General features: G+C 46.4%; 1 protein-coding gene across 1 annotated transcript in view; it reads left to right on the forward strand.

Moving 5' to 3' along the window:
* Nucleotides 1–17,801, forward strand: part of SMYD2 (SET and MYND domain containing 2) — a 263,828-nt gene that overhangs the window by 145,281 nt on the left and 100,746 nt on the right. The window contains exon 5 of the mRNA XM_086927896.1: nt 12,193–12,317. Within this exon, the coding sequence (XP_086784022.1) occupies nt 12,193–12,317 (125 nt within the window). The remainder of the gene's footprint in view (nt 1–12,192; nt 12,318–17,801) is intronic.

Raw genomic sequence — 17,801 nt, forward strand, 5'->3', positions numbered from 1 at the left:
TGTGAATCCTTCAGGAATATTGACTAACAGTAGAGACTTGTTTTAATTTGGTAGCCTCCGTTCCAGTTCCGCCTTGTGTTCTCAAGAAAAGAAAATCACAACTTGGTGTGCAAACGTCAAACCCTTAAGATTAGAGCAGATGGGAGCTCTAACAGTTACAAGGTATTGCTTCACAGGCTTCCAGTCATTTAGCTTGTCAGGCCTTTTCCCAATTATGAGAAGTTTTTGGGACCACCTAATAATGTCTATTTAGTCTGAGACAGAAATATGGCTTCCATATGCTCCTTAACACTCAAGAGTTGGGTGGACAACCAGACAAAAACTAATTCAACTAAGATAATGTTTAAGGTGAGTGTAGATACAGTATGACAGCTGCAATTAAGCTGTAGCGTCTGTGCAAAGTTGTTACTTTAAAGAATAACACTTTTATAACCCCACAATGAAACAGTTTGATGTATTGTAATTCAAATTTTACATCACCATCCAAAGGTAAAATGGTGACTAAAATGATAAGTAATCAAATGGATAAAATAGGTACATTTAGTGTAATCCAGCCTCTGGCCATCCGACGCACCAAAGGGGTTAAGGATCCGGGTTTGCTAATTTATGCATTCCTAAGAATCAGATTTGTATAAATGTTGTACACCTTCTGGCCAGTCCCCTAATGCCCAAGTTAATAAGTATAGTATATTGTACAGCTAGAGGTCCGAGTGAGTGGTATGGCCCGCTAGATTCTAATTCCAGGGCCTACTTCTAGTTGTAAGGTCTTCCCTTTGCTGTTTCAGGAGGATAAATTGTTACACCCCTGCGCTTGAGCGATGAGCTTGGCCACATTGTTTCTAATACAACAACATAATGTCACAAAGATCTGCAAAAGTATAATTTATCAATTATTAAAGTAGGGTGAAAGCTATCTAAATGACATTTATGTACAAAATAAAGTGGGATATAGTCACTGGCTCTGAACCGAACGATTTACCCAATGTCATGCATATTAATAGACATTCTGTTGGTTGGCAGGTAGATTGTTTTCAGTTCTAAATGAGAGTGATTGACGCACACGGGAATTTTTAAGTGGATTTCCAACTCCTTATAGAAGAAAACTGTTTAGAGATTTTTTTAAAAGTCTTCCTAAACAGTCCCATATGTGTTTCCCAGGGTGATTATTTACCCTAAGATTAATCATGTGTGATTAATTTCACCGTGTGTAATCTCGGTTTTGTATGTTTATTATTAATTGTGCATTAATCTCTGGGTTTTTATGTCACGAATAACTGTGCTTTCTTTCGCCTCCTTTTGTCGTTCCTTATATTTTTCTTTTTCCACTTGTATTCATTCCCTTGAATGTTAGCATATAATCTTCACGTGCTTTTCTCTTTAAGAGAGAGACCTGCCTCTTTTTTAGTTACCTTAACCCGTGCTTTCCATTTTTATTGAACGTACACTCTTAAGGAGTACTTTTCCTTTACATAACACTACACTTTACCTGTTTTATTTACCTGTACCCATGTTTCGTTTTGTTGTGCTCTAGTCTCTTTGCCTTAGCTATTTATTTAGGCTGAGATTTTTGTTTTTGCCCAGGGTAAAAGATCAGGTCACCTCCTAAACCTACGTCTCTCAGGTCACCAATCTGCCTATGATTTGGGATTGTGGTTTTTTCTTCTGTGACCCTCAAGTGGTTATCCAAGGAGGAACCCATGCGTACCCAAGTCTGTTACATGAGGTGTGTGGCGATGCATCTTCATATCTTTGATGCTAATCCCTCTTCTGAAGCAGAAAGAAATCTCAAGGCCGTGGATGCTAAAAGGAGTTTAATATAATTATGTAGACTTCCAGTAGTCTCTTACCTGTTCAAAAGGGTGCAGCTTTGTATTGTGTTATGGGATGGTAGCAGCCTTAAGCCGAAGGTAGCGTCAATGGGTTTAAACAAAAAGAAATGCTATGGAAGCGACCTGTAAGGCGCCCACTTCGAATACACACCTCTTCTGTAAGAACTACATGATGGCTTATCCCTCGAGAGCTCATTCTCAGTTTGGACAGCTTTTTGCTGAGGAACAAATTTGTCTGTATGCTCTAGACTTGTGATGCCTTCAATTTCCTTGCTTCACAATGATAATGTATGTGGGGCACATCTTGTGTGACGTAAAAGGGGCTAGGTATGACAAATTAAGAAACTCTTGCTAGGCAAAATCACGTCTTTGGTCCTAGCCCTTCTCTTGTATACAGCATGCCCATCAACCCCTCTTCTTGAACCTCCCTAAGCACAGCAACCCGGGAGATGGAGTAAAAAACAATGAAGGAACAGAGGAAAGAGGAGTTAGCGAGGTGTAGAAGGAAGATGGAACTAAACCATGCAAGCATGTATGCTGGCTTAAGTGCTTTGCAAATTCCCGAGACCTACCTGTTAATAGACAAAACAGACGTGGCCGGTGCCCGAAGAACACAAAGTTCAGACGTTACAATGCCAAGAAGCATGTTATAATTCAAAGGCAGGAAGAGCCTTCCTACCTTGCAGCATTGGAAACGGGATCACACCCATTGCATATGCCTAGGCCTGTTTATTGATTTAGTCTTATATGGACAGAGCGGCTCAAAGATGTTCTGGGCAGGGCGGTGGTGGGTTGTAAATAGTTGTCGTTTTATTGATGTGGTATGTATAAATGTGATCTTTGGGGGTAAAAACTCAATATACTAAAATTACTGTTAAGGACAACAATGCTGTAGCACACCCAATGGCAATGCAAGGGAAAGGGGTTAAAGTGAATAAGGTGAAAAAAGGTCTGCTAGCTGAAGGACCATCATCCATCCTGACACAAATGACAATTTTAATTATTGTGGCTTGGTATGGTGTGACTGATGAGTTATCAATTTTGGCTCAGTTTAAGAGACGTGATGATGTAATCTTTGATAATCTGATAAAATATAGATAAAACCTCTGCGCAGGTACAGGGCCAGGATTACCCTCACCAGTAAGTGAGGTAATATGCCCCTAACAGAACTTGAAAGGGAATTAATTAAATGACAGCAGGTTAGTCTAAATAAACAAGCCGCCTTGAGTCGGCAACAAACTGAAAACCATAAAGGTTTATTAGAACATTGGAATGTTGGGAGCTCCATTGAAAAAAATGGAGTGCTCTGGGCATATAAAGGCTTTGTTTTTTTGTTAGAACATTCTGTCCTCTAGTGACAGAATGTTCTAATAGCTTTATAGCCCTTTGTAGATGGGCTATACCGCTATTAAAGTCCCTCTCCCTTGTTAAAGGCCCTCGCCTTCGGCTCGGGGCCTTTAACGCTGGAGAGGGCCTTTAATAGCCGGTATAGCCCTCTACGGCGGGCTATAAGGCTATATTAGAACATTGGAATGTTGGGAGCTCCATTGAAAACAATACAGTGCTCTGGGCCTATAATGGCTGGTATAAGCCTGGAGCTCCAACATTCCAATGTATTATAATAGTATTATTTACTATTCCTACTCCAGTTTGCGCCACAGTAGGGAAGGTGTTGGAATTAATTTCCAACACCTCAGCGCCTCCTACAGCAAGTCGTTTTTAATGACTTGCGATGTAAATGCATTGCATACTAACAACGCAATCCTTGTAACGACTGTGTTGTAATAGTACTGCGATATAATGACAGCGTTGTAAAAGCTGTTTCCCCCTCATGGCGTCCAGAGCCTTCGGCTCGGGGCCTTTAACGCTGGAGAGGGCCTTTAATAGCGGGTATAGCCCTCTACGGTGGGCTATAAGGCTATATTAAAATATTAAAGAATCATTACAGAAGGCAAAAATATAGTTAGTGAATTGATGCAGAATATGATCATATAAAATAAAAGGGATTAGCATAATGTTTAGTCACGTGCAACAAGGAGGTCTGACATAGAATCAGTCTCAGAGACAATATGAACATTATTTTAAATCTAAAGCATAAGACAGACTGACAAGGGTCTGCTCTCTGAGAGTCAGGGCAGCAGCTCATGGCTCACCCCCAGATTCACAACAACAATATTAGTCAGCATAAAATGAACTAAATGTTACACAGGCTCAACCAATCACAATACAAAATAAAACTAAACACTATTTAGCACAATCGTCTAAATGTAATACTATAGAATGCACCTTTTTAAAAAAAATATTTTTATTTGCATTTTGTTCATAACTCAACAGTACAGTCATGTAAGTAGCAACATTTATCCCCCTACTCCCTCTCCCGCCCCTCCACAATCATACTTTTCTGTTAGGTTTCATATCATACAGGTGCAGTGTCCATCCATCCGATGAACAGGTATCTCTCAGCGTCCCCTCCCAGGCCCACCATCCGGCGCTCGTGTGGACTTGTAGACTGGTAATGAGCTCTTCTCTCGCCCAGCCCCCCATCCAGACCATGGTAGTGTCTCCACCTGGACCAAACCTTTCGAAACTTCCTAGGACACCCTCTAGATTTATAAGTCACTCTTTCGGCAGCCATGTAAAGGTCCAGCCATCTTCTCCACTCCTCCAGCTCCGGGGGAGTCGGTGACCCCCAGTGTTTCTCAATGTCTCTTTTGGCTACCACTAAGGCCAGAACCAAGAAAATCAGGAGAGGGCGTGGTAGGTCTACGTCATTAGTCATTCCCAGTAAAGCCAGCTTGGGCTCCTGTGCAAGTGGAACCTCCAATATCTCCCTCAGTTCCATAAAGATGTGGTTCCAGTAGGTTTGAATCACCTCACATGTCTAAAATATGTGATAAAAATCTCCGCCCTCTCTGTGGCATCGGAGGCATCTAGTGTCCTCTATTTTCCCCATTTTATGGAGTCGCACCTTATCATAAAAGGTTCTGTGGAGCACGTTGTATTGGATGAGGCGGAGCCTAGACTTAATCGCCACCTCTCGGGGATGCATTAACACTATGTCCCAATCTAGGTCATTAAGTGCTCCCACCTCACCTTCCCAAGTATTTCTGAGTTTGGCCAGATCCCCTAGCATATTGTTGGTTAAGGTTTTGTAGGTGAGTGAGACCGCCTTCCCCTGAATCTGCTCCTGCAGGAGTCTACCCTCCAATGGTGCATATTCTGGAAGCCCTGACAAGTGTATGTTTTGTGCTCTCCAGGCATGGCGCAGCTGAGTGTGTTTGAAGAGCTGTGAGTGTTGGAGCCCAAACTCTGACTTCAGGGCCTGAAAGGATTTCAATTCCCCCTTAGCGATCACATCTCCAATAGTGGAGATTCCAATGTCGTCCCACCGTTTAAATCCCTTGAGTTTATGAAGTTCAGTTAGCCACGTGCAGTGCCATAGTGGCGTCTGCCGGGTGGGTGTCTTCTCCCAGCCGGTACGTTTCGTGGCCTTGTTCTATGCACGTAATGTTATAAGAGTCGCTGGAAGCAGTGGCTTCCGTACGGAGCCTCCGTATAAGTAATACAGTAGATTGTGCGGGGACAGTTTATGTCGTTCTAGGGCATAAGTGGGATGGTCTGCCTGGGTATGTAGCCATTCATTAATTGGGGTCATGTGTTCCGCCCAGTAGTAGGCTTCTAGGTTCGGGAGTGAGATTCCTCCACTATATTGGTGCCTTTGGAGAGTGGTCAGTGCTATTCTAGGTTGTTTACCTAGCCAGAGAAAGGCCCTAAGATCCGAGGGGATTTTATGCAGCAGCGTCTCCGGGAGTACATAGTATTCGTTCTGTAGGGCGTATAAATATTTGGGGAGAATAATCATTTTATACATGGCCGCTCGACCTAAGAGTGTAAGTGGTAGCTGTCTCCAGCGCTCCATGTCAGCTGTGGAATTCAGCATGATCCTCTCTATATTTTTCTGTAGCGAGAGTTTCCTATTAAGGGTGATGTAAATCCCGAGATATTGAAAGCCCTCCGTTGTCGTAATCAGTTGCCCTGGCAAAGTCGTCCAGCGGTCACCGCCCCTGGGGTCGTATAGGATCAGTTTATTTTGTAGCCGGAGTATCTACCATAGCATTCCAGTTCAAGGAACAGCTCCGGGACAGTGGTTTCCGGGTTGGTGATGTAAAGGAGTACATCATCCGCGTAGAGGGATAGCTTCTCCTGGGCCAGTTCCGTATCGGTTCTTCTGAATCCAGTGATCCCTGGATTTTGCCGGACCCTAGCTGCTAGGATCTCGATGGTGAGTGTGAATAGGAGGGGTGACAGAGGGCAGCCTTGTCGTGTCCCTCTCTGGATCTGGAATTCGCGTGACAGTCTCCCATTTACCTTAACTTTAGCTCGCTGCGTGGTGTAGAGGAGCCGTACCCAAGTCTGAAACTTAGGGCCGAAGCCAAATTTTTGTAGGACACCCTCCAGGAACGGCCAGTGGACCGCATCGAAGGCTTTCTCTGCGTCAAGGGAGAGAAACCAGTGTGGTGGGTCTCTAACTCTCACCTCCTGCAGCCAGTTGTTGGTGCGTCTAAGGTTTAGCTTAGTGTCCCTGTCTGGAAGGAAGCCGGTTTGATCTAAATGTATTAGGTCCGGGATCACCGACCTCAATCGTAGCGCCAAGACAGTCGCGAGTAGTTTGACCTCAGTATTCAGGAGGGAAATGGGTGGGTAGGATGCACATTCCTCCCGTGGTTTGCCCTCTTTATAAATTGGGATGATTGTCGCCATGGAGAGGTCTGTGGGGAGCCTCCCCTCCTGAAATGCTCCTAGGAAGAGGTTCCTCAAGTGGGGCGCCAAAATGTCTGCCGTGCACTTGAAAAATTCTGCCGGGAAACCATTTGGTCCCGGTGTCTTTCCAGACTTTAGTCTAGCAATGGCTACAGAGACATCTTCTACCGTGATGTCCGCCTCGAGCGTCATAAGGGCCTCAGGATCTAATGAGGGAAGATCAGTCTGTTCCATATATTGAAGAGCTGCTTCACACGTGCCTAAGTCTCTGGCGGTGTAGAAGCGTTCATAGTGGGTAGCAAAAGTCTCGGCAATGTGTTAACTAGCACCCCTTCCGCATCTCTGACATGTTCCACCCATCTCGCTGCCCGCTCCTTTCTACTAAGCCACGCCAGGAGTTTGCCTGACTTATCCCCAATGTCGTACAGGCGGTGGAGGGTGGCCAGGTTTTGAGTCTTTGCCTCATCAGTCACAAGTTCCCTATATTGGCGCTGTGTATCCACCAACCTCCGTAGAGTCTCGAGACTTCTCATATTCAGATGTTCGCTCTCTAAGTCTACTATGGCCCGTTCAACTGCAGCCACTTCCCCCTGGAGTTTTCTCCTTTCCTCTCCCAGTCTATTTTGTATTCTGTCTCTCATCACAGGTATCCAGGCTTCCCAAAGGGTTACCCCTGAGTCAACTGAACCCTCATTCTCGGCTATGTACACCCGTGCATCCGCTCTTACACCTCTCAGCACCGTTGCAATTTTAAGGTCCCATGCAGCAAGGCGCCAGGTGGCCCCATCACTACCCCGATTCTGACCCACTTTCACCAGCAGCGGTGAGTGATCAGATATTCCCCTCGCCTTGTACTCCGCAGCAGTATCTACGGTCAAGTCCTGTCTGGACATGAATATGTAATCCAGTCTTGAGAATTCCTTATGTGCGGCCGAGTAAAAAGAGTAGGCCAATTGGCCCGGGTGTAGCCACCTTCAGACATCAGTGAGGCCTATAGTAGTAATCATCTGGGCTAGGGGGGTCTGGGTCTCCCTCGTGGGTGGCACCCCGGATCGGTCCATCCCTCTGTCCATAACATCGTTGAAGTCTCCACCTACTATTTGAATGGTGTCAGCAGTGTCGAGAAGTATGTTGGCCAATGTCTTAAGTGTGTTTGCCTGTAGTTTGGGGGGTGCGTACACTGATACCAGTGTGTATGTGTGTCTACGCCATATCCCCTGAACCCCTACACAGGTCCCCAGTGGGTCTATCCAAGTGCGAGGCAGTACAGAACGGGGAGGTGTTCTTTATAATGATTGCTACCCATCTGGAATCAGTTGTGTACCCCGCGTGTGCCGGAACTTTATGGCGTCCCCTGGCTATGAAGGAGCAGTTGGTACCCTTAAGATGGGTTTCCCGTAGGAAAGTTATATCTGGGCCTATTCTTTTAAGGTAAGCGTTTACTAGTCCTCTTTTAATCTTATTACCAAGTCCGTTCACATTCCATGTCAGGACACTGAGTTTCTCGTGGTCTGCAGGTTGCGTTGCTAATTCACTTGCCATTCTAGGGTACAATCAAGACGGTGTGGGCGGTTCCTGGTGTAGGAGTGTAGCGTGTCGCGCCCATGTACATGACTGTGTTCAACTAACTGTTTCCCCTCCCCTCCTTCCCAACTTCCCTTCTGCAAAACTGTTCGAAAATCCCCAACCCCCACCTCCCCCTCCCCACCTTTTCCTCTCGTCCATCCCATCCGTGCAACAATTGACTTACAGGACTTTCAGGGGTATGCAACCTTTACAAGGCAACTTTTACCACGCAGTGCTGTTACAACACATGTATTACAACGAAAACCATTACAACGCATTACACTGGGGGAGCTCTAGGATAAGGAATAGTTTTAATTTACTATCCAACACCTTCCCTAGTGTCCACGGGGACTGGAGTTGGAATAGTAAATTAAACTATTCACTATCCAGCACCCCCAAGTGTAATGCGTTGTAAAGGTTTTCGTTGTAGTACTTGCGTTGTAACAGCATGCGTGGTAAAAGCATGCGTTGTAACGTCATACATCCCTTTCAGGTGGTAAAGGTCTGTCACCCTCCCACTAGCAACCCCAACTAGGTTATCTCAAAGGCTTTAACTGAGGCTTCCACCGGGTCTCTCAGGACTCGACAGTCCAGCTAACTGCGGGGCGGGCCTACCCTTGCCGCGTGGGCCACTAAAGGTGCCAACAAACCAACCAACTAACAATGGTATAAGTCAAGACAGGAAGAAAAGTGCTTGTAACTTGCGTGCCCCCAGCAGCGGTGTACTGCTGTTTCGGATATCAGTTCCGTACTTCCTCAGGAGTGGGAATCTTGCGTTTCCATGTCATGATCGTCCGCTGTGCCAGTCGCTCCTTGTTCCATTTCTCGGATTGCTACGACTAGGGGGTGTAGCGAGGGGTCAGTCGATTCTTCCACGTCAGACATGTGTTCACTTCCCATGTTTTCCACCTCTGCGCCAGTATGATGTGCCAGACTGCTGAACCTGGACCCCGGCACCGGATTCTCATATACAGACGCATTCCGGCCCCGTTCCCCCCGGCCTGTCGCGGGGCGCTCCGGGCAGGGCGACGAGTGCGAGTATCTTCTCATTCTCGGAATTTGGGACCTTTGCGCCTTGGGAGGGCTCCTCCGGAAGTTGGCTGCCGCCATTTCGGATCGGATTCTGCGACCTTCCTCCTCGACTTGCGGAGCAGGAGACGTTCCTCTAACCATTGCCAGGCCTCCTCCGGTCGATTGAAGAAGTGGGACCTGCCTTTAAAGATAACTTTCAATTTTGCCGGGAAGAGCAGCATGTATGATATGTGCAGATCTCGCAGTTTTGCCTTTACTGAATCATAAGAGCGTCGTTGTTTCTGTACATCCTGGCTATAGTCCGGGAATAACATGATATTTGTGTTTTCCATTCTAAGTTCCCCTTTTTTTCTGGCTTCTCGCAGGATGAGGTCCCTATCCGCAAAATTAAGGAAGCGTGCAATGATCGGTCTCGGTCGCGCCCACTCCGGCGGTTTCACCAGCAGGGCCCTATGCGCTCTTTCAATGACAAAACAGTTCGAAAATTGGGCCTGCTGAAAGGTCGACGTAAGCCAGGTACGTAGAAAGGCCGCTACATCATTCTTCTCGATGCCCTCTCTAAAGCCCACAAAGCGTAGGTTGTTGCGCCTCGCCCTGTTTTCGGCATCGTCCACCCTCCACAGCAGCTGTCTGTGTGAAGCTTGTAGCTCCGCCATGTCTTTTCGGAGGGTGCTAAGGGAATCTTCTGCTTCTCAGAGTCTGGTCTCCGCTGTAGTCACCCTCTCTGTCAAATTTCTGAAGTCTTGGCGTAGCAAGTGGACTTCAGAACCCACCTCACTTATTTTAGTCTCCAACGCCATTCTAGAGTCCTGTATATCCATCCTAGCGGCCTGGATCCATTCTAGAGGCATGGCCGTGTCAGTGCGTGTGCCCAGCGCCACCGGGGTCGCCTCCTTCTGTGCACGCGTCGTGGCATAGCTCTCGATGGTTTCCGGTCTCGCCGCCGGATCTCTTTTCCCCATTTCGTCTCTCTGTCGTGGTCAGGAGCTGCCTGGGGCGGCCGGATTTGGGGGGGGGAGCTCGCCCCACTCGTCTCCAGGCCAGTGGGCCACCGCAGGCGGAACACAGGCCGAGCGGCGAGGGCAGGGGGGAGACCCAAGACTGTATCCGCGTGTCCCTGTCTCACCAACAGTGGGGTCGCTGCACCGACTCGGACCCGCCGCAGGTAGTGGGCTCTCTCCCTCGTAGTCAGCAGCGTTGGAGGGCCCTCAAGAAACTCTGCTCGTGGAAGCTCAGGAAGCGCGATCCCCAGGCACCCAAGGCGGTTGGTAGGCTCAGCGGGGTACCTCAGGCGCTCTCAGGTACGTCTCGCAGCGCGGGCCTCTCCGGGAGGGGCGCAGGCATTCAGGGTCGAGACTCCGGGGCAAGAAGCACTGCCGCAGGCCAGACCCCCAGATGGTGTAGTCCAGGGTCTCCCTATGGGACAGAGGCCTCCTCCTCTTCAGCACGTTCCCCCCCCCCCCCCCCCCGGCACTCGCGAACAGCCAGCAGTGGCTCAGGATGCGGGCCCTGGTTGACTCGGTCGGGGGCCCCAACCAGCTCCTCGGGGCGGGGGGTTGGGGGGGGGGAGAGGGCACTCGTTCACTCACCTACCGGTGTAGGAGTTGCGAGGTCCGGCTGCCGTCTGATATCAGGGCCCTTCGCGATGAGTGGTCTTCGTCACAGGCGGGGCCCCTTTCGACCAGCCGTATGCCCCACCAGGGCAGGCTTCAAAGGTGCGGGTGGTCAAGGCACTGGCCCCGGGAGGTCCACCGCTGGAGCCTCCGGGTGTCTCCGTCTCCCGGCCTCTCCCGGACCGCAGGTCCCGCGGCCCACCCCCGTGGCAGCTCTCCCGCAGTCTCTGCACGGTCCGCCGCTAGGCCCCAGTCGGGCGGCAGTCCTCCGCCGGATGTCTCTTTCGGCCGCCTCAGTCAGCGGCCGTCCCAGCCCCTCGGCCAGCAGCCACCAGGGAGGGGGTGGAGGGAGGGCGCGGGGGCCACTCCACTGCCGGCCGGGCTCTCCCCCAGGTCTCGAGGGCAAAGGAATTCCAAGAGCCGCAGGCTCCGAGGCCAGGGCGAAGTCACACTCGGGCTACAGGAGCGGTCCCGACCGCCATCTTGGGGAAGGGAGTTCGTGCCAGCGAAGCTTCCTCGCAACCGATCAGCGCCCTCAGTCGACAGGATTTTCCGGAGACCTAGGCAGCAAAGGTGTCGAAACTGGTCCGGTCGCCGGTTTTTAGGTTTTTGGAAGTTTTGGTAGCGTTATAACATCGGATTTGTGCAGGACACCGGGTGCCGAGCAGAAGCACGTCTCACTCCGCCATGCTGTTGGCCACGCCCCTATAGAATGCACTTTTGAACTAATGTCATCGGATGTGACAGTACAAATCTTGTTACACACAAAACAATGGCAAACGTATTTTATGAATAGGCTCTCAGAGACATAGTCAGGGAGAGTGGAAAAACCTTGGATTGTTACATTCGAGGAAGGCTGAGTTCACCAAGTGTGGTATTTTGCTACAGAAGCAGTTCACGTCTACGCATTTTGAATGCATACGGAAAGTGAGAAAGGAAAACGCAATCACATATGGAAATCCAAGATAGAGTTTAGGCCTAGTTCAGGCCTAATGTAGCTACCTTAACGAAACTCTTTTTTTTAGTGTGCAGAATCACCCTAACTTATATGCAAATATTAATTAATCAAAGACGTATTTATTTGAGGCATCCCTTAACTGAGAGGTCTTGTCGGCAAGGAAGCGTGTGCCAAATCTACCTCTCTTAGACCCAGCAATCCACTCCGTGCCCTCCATAAGTTCATGCAAAATGAAAAGCGTCTAAATTGCTATAGGCTAAGGTTTTTTATGTATTGGCTGCTCGCATAATGTTTTCCTCATCTTTTCTACTGTATGCAATAATACCTGTTGCAGGTGATAAAAACATAGAGCAAGTCTTACGTTGCAGCCTAGTTTTCTTCCTTGGCAGACAGAATTTCACTGCAGTGTAATTCTCTTTTTGTTTGTCCCCAGATATGGATAAGTTGGACAATGAGAAGAGAGAGCTGATCCAGAATGACATCGCTGCACTTCATCACTTTTTTTCAAAGCACTTGTCGTACCCAGATAATGCAGCCCTTGAAATCCTCTTTGCACAGGTGAGTGGATCCAGACCCGATGCGGTCAAGTGTCATGGCTACTGTTACATAGGGAAAGGCACAGTTGTCCAGTTTGACCTTCTCTTTGTAATATGATTATTTAGGGTGTATGATAGCATTAAGAGAGGCACTGGTTTAGTTGGGATCTAGCGAGGGTAAAACTCTGGTATCCACTGATTTTAGATGTTTCCCGTTGATCAGCAGTGCTCTGGACGCCATGAGGGGGAAACAGCTTTTACAACGCTGTCATTATATGGCAGTACTATTACAACACAGTCGTTCCAAGGACTGCGTTGTTAGTATGCGATGCATTTACATCGCAAGTCATTAAAAACCTCTTGCTGTAGGAGGCGCTGAGGTATTGGAAATAAATTCCAACACCTTCCCTACTGTTGCGCAAACTGGAGTAGGATTAGTAAATAATACTATTCCCAAGTCCAGAGACCCCCCCTACTGCAAGTCTGTGTAATGATTTGCGATGTAAATGCATCGCGTAGTAACAACGCGGTCGTTGTAACGACTGCATTGTAAAAGCACGCAATGTAATAGATTGCGTTGTAATGTACTATATTCCCATGAGGTTGTCTAAATTCCCTATTTGTGTTCTAGCTAGAAATGTGACCTTTGTAGCAGACGTGGACCTCATACCTTCATAAATAAATGGTTTCTATGACCGTATGAATTTTATAAAAGCTATTTTGTGGGAGTGTTCATCACAAAAGATCATATGGGGAAAGCTATGCTGATTCTTTGACTTGACCACATAGCCAAAGTTCAAATTTTGTGTGGGTAATGATTTCATTCACCGACTTGGCACACAATGAGAATTGTTGTCTGTCTTAGCAGAAACCTAAATCAATCTGCTCTGTCCATTGCAGTGCAGGAGCGGCTCTAGGCTCATGGTGGCCCTGGGCAGGGAGCGTAGGGAGGGGGCCCAGGAAGAGGGGGTCCGGGCGGGATGGAGCGCGGCGGCCAGTGAAGAGGGGGGTCAGGGTGTTTGGAAGTGGAACAGAGCCGGAGGCCGCCAAATCCTTGCCAGGGGCTGCCACTCAAATATGTATCCATCCTCAGAAGATTATTATATTAAGGATCTATATTGGCGTGGTGGCCCCTGGGGTTTGGTGGCCCTGTGCAGGTGCACAACTTGCACATGCCTAAAGCCGCCCCTGTACAGTGCCTTTTTTTGTATTCTGTCGCCTCAATCTCGTACACTTCTTGACATTAGTTATGTGGATAAAACCCCATATCTGATTTGGGTTCCATCTATTAGTGACTGTTCTAGTCCTGTCCTTTGAAGAGCTAGAGGTCTGTAGTGACCATTGTCTCAACCAGGAAGTTGTTGCTTGAATCCATCCATAAGGACAGGGCAACTAATGTGGTTTGTTCAGCAGTATCTTTCCTTCCCCCTCACACATCATGTGTCAAAGGCTTTTGTACTCTAGCAAGCCAACATTGGAAAAACAGCCTTAAGGCTGGAGCTAATGCGCATAGAATAGACCGGATTGACGGGGCATAGCACATCTTCCCTACTGAGGATGGTTTCACTGAAGGGACCAGTATCTGTGGCTGTGGCTTGTTGCAGTGAACCATTAAAAGAAATAATTACTTGCTAGTAAACTTAGAACTCCAGCATTGGTATATTTTTTTATTTCTCATGGTTTTTCTTCAATATTCTCTACCGAACCCTGAGATTTATTTTTACCACCTTAAAGCGGATGAGCATCAGTGATGTATATGCCATTGGCCTTTCTTATGCAGTCCATCCGGCTTTCCATGCTGTTTGGTTGTTAGGCAAACAACGGTGATTAGCAGTGCTTCTTTCCACAGTGACTTATCTATAATTGTTGTCATGTTAAGGACAAACCCCGTGGGACCATCCACTTAGGAAAGGAAAGTGGTTGCATATTGTACTATGAAATAGAACAATGCCATAGAACAGCACTGACAGGTAAATAACCATGTATCATAGCAATCTATCTGTCATTGATTTGCATGTCACTTGAAAGCAGTACGGACCGGAATGCCTCAGAATTCGGGTTGTAATGTTGGTTCTACATTGGAAAAGAGTTCCAAGTACCACAAATAGTGTCTAGATTTGTTTCTTGGATGAGCAACTTGTCACTGAAGCTTTTATATTTTGAGGGTAACTCGAATTAACAGTTTTTGGAAGTATGCTAGCCATCTCCCAGCCTTGTCTTGCAGGGTTCTAGTAATAGGGATGCAAGCAGAAGATGCAGTCTTCTTGAGGACCATCCATACTGATGTCTTTCTGATAATACACCCTGCAATTCCAGAGATGGCACTTTTCACTGGATCAGTCATTAATTTGTAAGAGGTTTTTTTTCCCAAACAGAAAAAAGGGGAAAGTTATAGTGACCTGCAGTACCCAGTACTCGAGAGAAATAATCCTATGCACTCTACAACCATAAGACTGGGAGTGTCATTATAACAGACTACTTCAGCGGGTCTTGTTTCCATTGTCGAGCATTTTTACTGAGAACACTTTGCTGTCTTTTGCTTACAGAACAGCCTAAATTTGTCGCAAGAGTTGAAAAGAAATGTAATGTCGTTTTTTAGGGTGATGCCATGGCAGGTCCACACTGAGTGCCGGACAACTGAACACCCCTCAAGGAGGTGGATTGTCTGCATAATAAAATGACAATCTACATAGGGTTGCTGGTGCTTATCTGTATTAATTTGGTGTGAATTATTCTTGTGATTTCTGCCTGACAGTGGGGGATATTCAACAAAAGTAATCTAATCCTTTGAAAGATAAAATGTTGGAGAGCAGTGCCACCCTACCCCTCTGTTTCTTCTTTCAGTGTCCCATGCACTGATAGTGACTGTGAATGTTATCTACCATTAGTAGGAGTAGTGCTATCATTCAGTCATGTTTGTTATATTTCGCTGTGGTCTCTTCAGTGAATAAGAGAGATTCCTGGACGCAACAACACCAAGACGGGCGTAGGGTTAACTATAGTAACCACTTCATGTGCTGGTCTTTCACTCTCCTTCCATTTCTTCGGTCCTATTGGATACTGTGATATATTTACACCTTTTAATGGTCTCTTCTTATGTGACCTATGATGGCTTGGATGATCATTTTTTTAATCATATTGATTTGCTATTGGCTCTCCACTCGTAATGGATGCTAGTGGGTTGGACTTCTCAGTGGAGTCAATATAATTTGATTTGTTCGTCATCCGGTGAACAAGGAAGTGACCGAGCACCTTTCTGTGGCCCGATTAGCATCAGAAACTCCACACATATCACTGTGTGCTTCCACTGGGCCCATTGCCTGGTAGCCAAAAGGAAGGCTTGTCTCTGTTGGAAGGTGTGCTCTTGTTTACTGTTTTTTTATCTTGATGCCAGTGCATGCCATTGTTTGCAGGCACACGCTTTATTTTCCTCAGCTGTTTTTCTCACTCTTTTACAACGAAAGTGGTCGAAAGTCATGTGGTTCTGTTTTTGGAAATTATCCACTTGACCTCTGCAACCATTGATGATTTTCCAGGCCAAGGTGTAGTGTGATAGACTTTGGTGCCCATCCAGTGTCCTAGTCAAAGAGTTCCAGTTTGAGCTCTGCCAAAGAATCATCTTGTTTGCTAGATATTATTGCAAATTTATAAACATATCTTATTTGAAGTGGACACGTGGCTTAAACCACATTCATGCTGATCACCAGTTTCAATCAGCATGTGTAACTCCAAACGAAGTTTTAGTGCAAAATGTTTGTGAATGAGCATGGCCTGAATCTGTTCATAGGTTAGAGATGAGATGTTGGTTGGCATATAGGAAGTTTGAAAACTCAAAACCTGTTTGCACATTTGTCAAGACACATTTTGCTTCAGATAACCCTCCTTCAATGGCCCGATCACTTTGATACTTTTGGAATGCATACAACTAAAACCTCTAAGCATGCACATTACATGGGCCCTTGGAGTCAGAGTATAAAAGCATGTCTCTAAGTTACTTATTACAGGTGAGTTCTGACTACTTTAATCACGTGTAATAAAGACATGACATAGCTTCTCAACTGTAATAACTTATTATAGTTGAGTTCTAACCTTACAATGCGACCTGACAGATTCAGTAGCTAGGATGAAAGTCAGATCTTGGAGCATAATTGTCGCTGCCGTTTAAACAATGAGAACTTGCTTTCTCTTCTTCTGATATGTTTTCCTAAACAGAAGTGATCAGCAGAAAGGAGCTGTTCATGGAAACAGCTAAAATCTTTGCATGTTTAGACACAATCTGAGCCTCCGTATATGTTTGGCCTGACTTACATTAGACTGGTTGCAATATATTATTTTCAGAAATTGCATACTGCTTTTTGGTGTGATTATTTTCACAGTACAGATTCTGCTTTAATTCTTCTGACCAAAAATTACCATGATAGAGCAGACGTCAAGGTTTTCATCCGTTTTTGGAAAGGTTGGCTGTGTGATGATGTATTATAAAGATTAAAATACCCCCTGTCCTTAATTAAAAGGATATTGTAAGTCACCTTGGCCTACCATACCTTGACCTACTAAATGGAACTCTGCCTTCGGTCTCCTTCCTATTGTATGGTCACGGAACACGGTGACTTGTAATATCCTGATGATGTACAGCAGGGGGTGCTTTAATTCATATTACACCCATGCCTTTACTACCCCCATCTAAAATGTGATCTGATCAAAATCAATCGAGTAATGCTCTTAAACAAGAAAGAGCCGAGTGCTGAACCTTCACTTTTGCTTCAGCCCCAGTTGCCTTTCACTTCCGGGTCACTTGGCGTCACTTTAACGTAACCGCCTAGAGACACAGGTGCACGGACAGCGCTGCTGCTCCTCTCTGACAGCCAGGAATAACAGCGGAGAAGGGGTTGGAGCCTAAGTCTGGCATGTGACACGTGTCACTCTGTCATGTGGCATATGCCACATCTGATGTGACATATGCCATAGATTTTCTACTTGGTCTTTCATTATTATCAGTTGAGCATTTCCATAGGACTATGTTTCACTCTGCTAAAATAAAAAAATTGTTTAAAAAAATAAAAATAATATTAAAAAATAATTTCCCGAGGTGGGGTTTGAACCCTGGTCAAAACTCACTCAAAGCCCCTGCACATCCACAGTGAGCCACTTACTCTGCTGAAGGTTCTCCAGCCAAAGGTATCTATGTCATAGGATAAGGATGTCAGTCCTTCCTCTATTTCTATTGTCTTTGGACTGTAGATACCAGAAATCTTCTCTCGATTTACATTCTTTAAATACAAATAGCCCTTCCTTTCATACAGTCTGCCACTAGCCCCATGCATTTCCAATTCTTACACAATCATCCCCAAATTCTCATTCCACTAAATAAGTGATTTCTTTCATAGCAAACCTGTCCCCCCTATCCACGTGCCACCCAGCATGCCATTATCAATGCCTGACATGCACTATGAGTAAGGAGGCCATAGTTCTCCCAGATACTGCTAGGGGGTCATTTACAAAGGCA

The sequence above is a fragment of the Lissotriton vulgaris genome, chromosome 6 (genome assembly GCF_964263255.1).
Source record: "Lissotriton vulgaris chromosome 6, aLisVul1.2, whole genome shotgun sequence".
NCBI lineage: Eukaryota > Metazoa > Chordata > Amphibia > Caudata > Salamandridae > Lissotriton > Lissotriton vulgaris.